The 7,055-nt window shown below is 58.5% G+C and overlaps 1 protein-coding gene across 1 annotated transcript; it reads left to right on the plus strand.

Annotated features, from left to right (window-relative positions):
• Nucleotides 1–170: 170 nt before the first annotated feature.
• On the plus strand, nt 171–5,720 carry BESB_028110 (thrombospondin type 1 domain-containing protein; the record flags this gene model as incomplete). The annotated part of the gene is made up of 5 exons (XM_029361485.1): nt 171–1,876; nt 2,448–2,678; nt 3,329–3,521; nt 3,802–4,030; nt 4,507–5,720. The coding sequence occupies 5 exons, from the start codon at nt 171–173 to the stop codon at nt 5,718–5,720; spliced, it is 3,573 nt and encodes a 1,190-aa protein (XP_029215385.1).
• Nucleotides 5,721–7,055: the final 1,335 nt, after the last annotated feature.

The following is a 7,055-nucleotide window of genomic DNA, read 5'->3' on the forward strand; positions in this document are numbered from 1 at the left end:
GGTTCCCTAAGAAGCAGGCTCGAGGACGGGCGAGCTTCACTGAAGCTCATTCAGCAATGGCAAGCTCCGAGGGGACTCGGTTGCGACAGGCGACAGAAAACAGAACACGCCGCTCGCAGCGGTGCATGCCTCTCAGTCCAGAGAGTCCTGCGACGCCCTTCAGTGCGACAATGGCTGAAGAAGGGCGGGGATACCAGGCCCCCGCGTCGGCGGCGTTAGACGCATCGGACACGCATCACAGCCGCATCTGTGAACAGAAGGTCTACAGAGACCTTACCATTGAGCAAAAGACCACAGAACCGACACAGAGGGATTTCGCTGCACGGGGTCGCCGGAAGACGCGACGGTTCGCCTGGCGCGACATGCCCTCTGCCGTGTCGCCCGCTTCTCTTCTCCTTCTCGTCGGTCTTCTGTCCCTCGGTTTCAGCCATCAAGAATTCGCAGCACGCTCGTTTTCTTCTCTGAGTTTCACCCAGATAGCTGCCGCGGAGACGCGGTCGCCCGAGGCCTCGCCCTCATCTTCCGCCGCTGACCTCGACTCTCCTTCTCGTGCCTCGTCTGCTCATGCCTCGGTTCCTCACGGCTCTCTGTCGGGAGATTCCGCTGCTTCTTCAGCTTCGCACGCTTCGTCCCTGCATCACCGCAGAGAGACTTCGGAAGCTCAGCGAGAGAAGACCGGTGGATGGCGATCTCTGCCCTCCGCAGAAAAGACGCGTGCCCAGCCGCACCAGAGACACGACGCAGCCAGCGACGAGGAGCTGAGCACACGCGGAGACACATATGCAGCAGAGTCCGCGTCGCCTGGGGGCCGCCATGGACCTTCCGCTCGACAGTCTTCCCACACTTCCTCTCTCTCGCGGGCTTCGCCCTCCGCTCTTCCGTCCGCCTCTGAGGCAACGGACTCTGCGGCGGCCGACTCCGCTGCAGCCGCGCCCGATTTGCCTTCGCTGCGTGCATCGCCCACAGGGTCTGAGGGGGCGGACGAGGAGGAGGTGGAAGGGCTGCGAGGTCGCGCACGCCACTGGCGCCGGCCCGACCCTGCGGAGATCTCGCTGTCGCTTCGGCACTTTCTCTCTTCTTCTTCGCTCGCGCGTGAGCTCATCCATCTGCGGGCCTTCGGCCTCTCGTTTGATGAACACCAGGCGCGGGCGCGCGTCCGCCTCTACGCCATGGGGCGGGGCGGCCTGTACCCGGGTCGCCTCGGCAAGCGGAGTCGCCACCATCGCCATGCGCGCGAGGCTCACCGCGAGAACCGAGGCTCCGCAGAGGCGATAGGAGACGTGTCTGCGACGGGAGCCGAGGCGTCGCCCGCGCCGGCGCCTGCGTCCTTTGCAGCGTCGCGGTCTCACGTCAGGGTCCGCGGCGGCCGCCCCTTGACTGCGACAGAGCACGAGGCGCTGAAGCGCGCGGCGCTGACGGCGCAGTTCAATCGGCGCCACTTGCTGAATATACAGGCAGACAGCCTGCGCTTCGGCCGCATGCGGCCGCTTGTTGAGGACGGCGAGACCGCGGGTGTGTACACGGTCAACGAGTGCGTAGCGGTTCGCTACGCGGACTACCCTAAGAGCTTCCCCGGCTACGACGAGGAGACAGAAAGCTGCAAGTGTCCCAGAGGCTGGATTCCCTGCGGCGTCGCAGATGCCAAGGCGCACGTGTCCGCGTGGGAGCCGGTCGTCTGGGAAGAAAACGCCGATGCGGGATGCACGCGCGAGCGCGGTGCAGTCATGCTCGAGCACATGAACTTCTACTCCTGTCCGCTGAAAGACTTTGTTGACTACACCGGGCCGAACGACGTCACCATCCGGAACGAGCAGTGCAGACGCGCCGGCTTCGTCCTCTGCCGCGCCGCAGAGTCCACGTGCATCACCGGCCCTTGGTAGGCGCGCACACCCCCCTCCTCTGCTGGAGACTCGAAAGTAGCGACGCTGAGGAAACCAGAATCTGATGTGCAACTCCGTCAACGGAGTCGAAAAAACTCTCCTTATGGGGGCGGGACGCGCGATCGCGACCGACATGCGCCGAAGGAGGCGCGCCAGCTTCTACAGACGCGAGGAACGATTCACGGAGGCGGGAGAGCCGCTCACACCCCCCCCTGCGAGAGACAGAGGCCGCTGGCCGTGAAACGTAATACGAGTCGGAGGGAAGTCAGAGCCCTTCTGCGAGCCATGCTGAGTTCATGTGCCTTCTCCCGCCTCGCAAAGTCTTTCGCTCTCGTCAGTCGTAGAATATATATATATATATATATATATAGATAGATAGATAGATAGATAGATAGATAGATAGATAGATAGATAGATAGATAGATAGATATCGCAACAGTCGTGTGATCTGTGTGTCATTCTATCTAACTGAATATATGTATCTATATTTATATATATGCAGGGTTCGCAGTGTGTATACCGCGGCGCAGTGGAAGGTTGCTTGGTGCGTTTGGTCTCGTTTTTCAGGTCAGCGTGGACAAGTTGCTCTGTTCCGTGTGGCGAGGGCTACCAGTACCGCTGGCGCATTCCCGCCGGCGCGACGAGCGACTCGGCAGGGAGCGTTCAGAGTGCGCGCGGCGTGTCCAAAGACGCCTGTGCGCCGTACCACATGGAGGAGAGACGAAAATGCAGCCGCGGGCCGTGCCCGAAAACCGTGCGAAACACGCAGTGCTTGTGGACTACGGTGCAAGTCAACCAGTGAGTGCAGCCGCTGCAGCCCTGCATGCATGACTTCACACGAGACTTCTCCCTACATATATGTATATATATAGTTATATATATATATGTTATATATATGTAGTTATATATGTGTCTATGAAAATTGCTATATCCATCTTCCGGACGCATGCTTGCGGAGGGAGTGCTTGGGTGCGTAGACCAGGAGAGGCTGGTGACTGCCGATTTGCATTCAGAGTGTCCACGTATATGTGTATCTGCGTTTCACCGCGAAAGTAGACGTCGTGGGGATCCACTCTCTGGCGACGTGTGTGAGCGACTGTGAGCGACGAGATAGGCGCACATGGGAATGCAAATCCGAATAAGCTCTCACCGTGTCGTTACTCCTCACTTCTTTGCCGCTGTGGCACATGGCGTCTCGGCCTTTGCACACATCTCAACTGTTCACACAGCTCCGTGGCTCTTTCTGTCGGTATTCCTACTTACGGAGACGTCTCTTTCTCCTGAACCTGTGTACTGCTGCGGTGACGAGTAGGGCGCACGCTTTGCTCTCGAAGCCCTGCATTGCGCACAGTAAATAAGTTGCGCGGCTGAAGAGGACGCGGACGGGGGATGCTGCGTCTCTGGGTCGCTCGACATGTCCGCCGTTTCCTGTCTCTGTTTCGGTTCAGCGAGAACAACGGATTCGATGAAAAGAGAGGCAGCTGCACATGCGGGAGTGGCGACGAGGAGGCGGACCTCGAAGAAGGCGACCTCATGGTCCCCTGCACGCCGGAAGAGGCACTCGCCTCGATGGACAGCTGGAAAACCCACCTGCGCAAATACTGTCACTCGATGCTCGGGCTTGGACGTCACAATGCACTGGTAAACAGAAGGCGAGTGCTGTGCCAGGCCTCGAAGGGGGCGAAGGAGCAGACGCCAGCGCGTCGTTGTAGAGCGAGACTGCAACGCTTGTTCGTTGTAGACAAGCGTGTGTAGGTGTCCGGTCCTCTCCGCGCCCATGTATGGATGCAGCAATACTTGCGTATCGATGTAGGGTCTCACTGTAGGTGTCGTAGCACGCCGTCTTTGGTGGATAGCGCCGGTATGCCGGTTTGTGGCTCAAAACGCACGGACTGCGTGTTGGCTGCGTCTGTCATCTCAGGCGCTGCGCTTCCATCCATTCGGCTACCTCGTGCGCGTCGGCCTGGCGAACTTGTGGCATTTGGACTGTACCGGCGGCTGGACGCGGTTCAACATCTTCGAGGGGCGAATGTTTTGCAATAAGGGTGCGAAAATGCTTTGCCGCGCATCCACAGACGACGAGTACGTTCCCTTCATTGCGGGTGGCTCGCCAGACGCAGACCGCAAGGAAGACGGGACTCTCGACGCCAGTAAGTGAAACGTGGCCAGGTCTGCAGGGACTCACACCGTATATATATATATATATATATATATATATAGATATAGATATATATATATATATATATATATATATAGACAAATATAAAGACAGGTTTATGCCTTATATATAAGGCAGAGACCCAAGGTAGCTGCCATTCCAGGGGTCACAGCGCATATATGTACATATATATTTGTGTATACGACTCTAAACCTTATCTCTATATCTGTATGTACGTATATCGTTGCTGTGAATCTGCTAACAGAAGAGACGACATCAGCGCTGGGTAGCTGGGGTCTCAGATTCATACTTGCTTTTTGTACAATTCCGCTGCGACATTACGAGTCCTGTTCTGTCTCCGTTTCGTTCGCTCCAGTGACTAGGTGCATGGCGTCTCTTGCCGCCGTCTTCGTCTCGGCGCTGTTGAGGACATGCTGCCTTGCCTTTTTTTCCGTTTGTGTGCCACAGGCGCCTCGATGTTGACGCTGCACGGCCGCCGCCGCTCGGGTCGCCTTCTGCCTGCGTTTTCCGCGTCATTTTCTGAGGCTGAATCGAGCGCCTTGCCTTCTCCGGGGGCGGAGTCGCACACATGGTTCGCCGCTCTCGCAGGCGCGCTTACGGCCATGATTCTCCTCGCGTGCTTTGTGAAGCGCGCAACGCTGTTTGCGCTGTGGCGGTCGGCGTGCCTCGTGGAGGGTGTCAAGGCAGGCGAAGAGGCGAAAGCGTTTGCGGCCGCATTTGCGTGGAAGAAGCTCCGTGCGAATCTGCGAGCCACGCCGCACGCACTGGCGTTTCTTCTCATGGGAGCGTGGGGACGACTGCGCGAGAAAGTCCACGCGTGGGTGGAGACTGAAGAGCAGCGCAGGCAAAAAGAGGAGACGAAACGGGCGTCGCGCGTTTCGTTTTTCTTCCCCGACGAGGAGGATGAAGAGGAGGATCAAGTGCGAAGGCCGAGGCGGCATCCCGTGTGCGAAGAGGAAGAGAGGCTGTTGCGGGGTGTGCGCGTCTACGCCTCGCGCGCTTCGACGCCGGACTCCTCCTTTTTATCGTCGCTTCCACTGCTCGACGCGCTCGCCCGCCTGCCCCTGATCTCTATGCTTATCGGGAAAAAGGCTGCGCCTGGCGCGCCGCGACCGGCTTTGGCACTGTGGAGAAAGATTCAGGCTGCTTTCCTCTCGCCGGAAGAGCGCGAGAGGCGAGAGCGAATGTGGCGCATGGAGAGGGAAAAGAAGGAAGACGACGAGCGCAACCAGCGCAGCGCCCGAGACGCTGGCGTGGCGCTGCATGGGATGCAGACGACGCGGCGAAGACGGGTCTTCGCTGCGGCCGAAGGCGAGCGTTCGGCCGCGGCGAGCGCGTCGTCGTCGTCTTTCTTGTATTCTCAGGAAGGCGAGACGCCGCTGCCAAGCGAGGAGGAAAAAGATCGCCGACGGCGAACGATGCGACGAAGAGGCAAGCTGGAAGCAGACGAGTTTCCGGGATCGTCTTCTTCTACCTCAGACGGCGGGTCGCAGTCAGGGCCGGAGGAGGACGATCACTACTCCAAGCTCTCGCCGGCAGAAAGGATGCTGTTCTACCCTCGAGGCCGAAGGCGCACGGCTGAGAAACTTGTGCAACTGAACGCAGCTGCGCGGGCAGCTGCCGTCGCTGCAGTGACGCCAGAGTCCTTCGGGGCCTACTAGCTGAGCGGCCGTTGCCTGGCCTCGGGCTACGACTCGGCCGGGTGCTGAGTCTCTCGACGTTTACGTGAAGTTTTTGCATTTCCGCGAATTTCGAAACGCAGTTTGCCTGCATGCAGTTGTCTGTCTTCTCGCGCTGCCTCGTGCCCTCGAGTGCGTCGGAGGCGTGGTTTTTGGGGATCTATTTTATTCTCGGCATGTGCATCCATGCGGGCTTTTTCCGCGTTGATTCGGGTGCGGGCCTGGGAGGTCAGGTCGCAAGCCGCGCCGCCCGAGCCAGGCGAAAAGGAGTCCAAGTGGTTGGGACGAGGAAACGTTGGCGGGGGGGAGGGGGCAGCGGAGAGGTGGCGGGAGTCTCGGCAAAGGTGGCTGAGTAGGGAGGCACTATCGACGCCAGAGGAGCGCTGATAGATTCAGCAGGTCTTTTCTCTTGTCTCGTGCGAGGCGTCTGGAGCGACTCGGGCAAATCTGTTGTCGCGCGAACACACTGGCGCTGTACACTCACCCTTGTCTCTTGACGTACTGTCAGTCCATCATTTGCCCATGCGTCTTCGCTCTGTATCTCCTACATGTCGGCGGTTGCTTTAGAGCGGCGAACGCTCCTGTCGAAACCCCACCGGAACGGAGAAGCAAAGTCCCTCCAATTTGTGGCACACTCGAACCTCGGATACGTATGCTTGGCTACTCAGTTGACAAACTCGCCCTCTCGAGTGTATGCGTGGCTACACCTAGTTCGTTAAAATAGTGCATATTCCCGCTCGAGCGGACGAAGACGGATCTCAGGGTTGAGACGAAGATATGCCACGTCTGGAGAACGCAGACCCAGAGGCATTCTCGATACTGAGCCTCACGAAGCGACTCTGGCATATTTGGAGAGGTTTGGGCTCAGCGGCCGAGGACCCCGAGGTTTCCGGCGGCTGACCTCATTTTATTCGCGGGCCTCTCGTCGTGCATGTACATGATAATTCAGATCCGTGCTGAAGAGTTGTCATGATGCACGTGTCGAGATCGGAAGCGCTTCACCGAGATGCTCGTCTTGTAGAGCGATATATACAAAGATGGCCCTATATCCAGTGTTGCTACCCTCCACGACAATCGTGGCGAACGCCATAGCGAATTTGAGTCGTGATGTGTTCAACGGACACTCTGATAATTCCACGACGAGGCTCAACAAAAGCTGTGCCTTTCCAACGGACAGAGCGAGGTGCCTGCAACACGAGACTGGCGTCAGTGAATGCCCGCAGAATCTCAGCATGTTTCGCTTGCGTCGCAGGCGCCACAAGAGCTAACAATACCGGGGTAACTCGTCGTCAGTTCGCAGCGCCGTGGGCAGCGCTA

The sequence above is a fragment of the Besnoitia besnoiti genome, assembly GCF_002563875.1.
Source record: "Besnoitia besnoiti strain Bb-Ger1 chromosome Unknown contig00015, whole genome shotgun sequence".
Taxonomy (NCBI): Eukaryota; Apicomplexa; class Conoidasida; order Eucoccidiorida; family Sarcocystidae; genus Besnoitia; species Besnoitia besnoiti.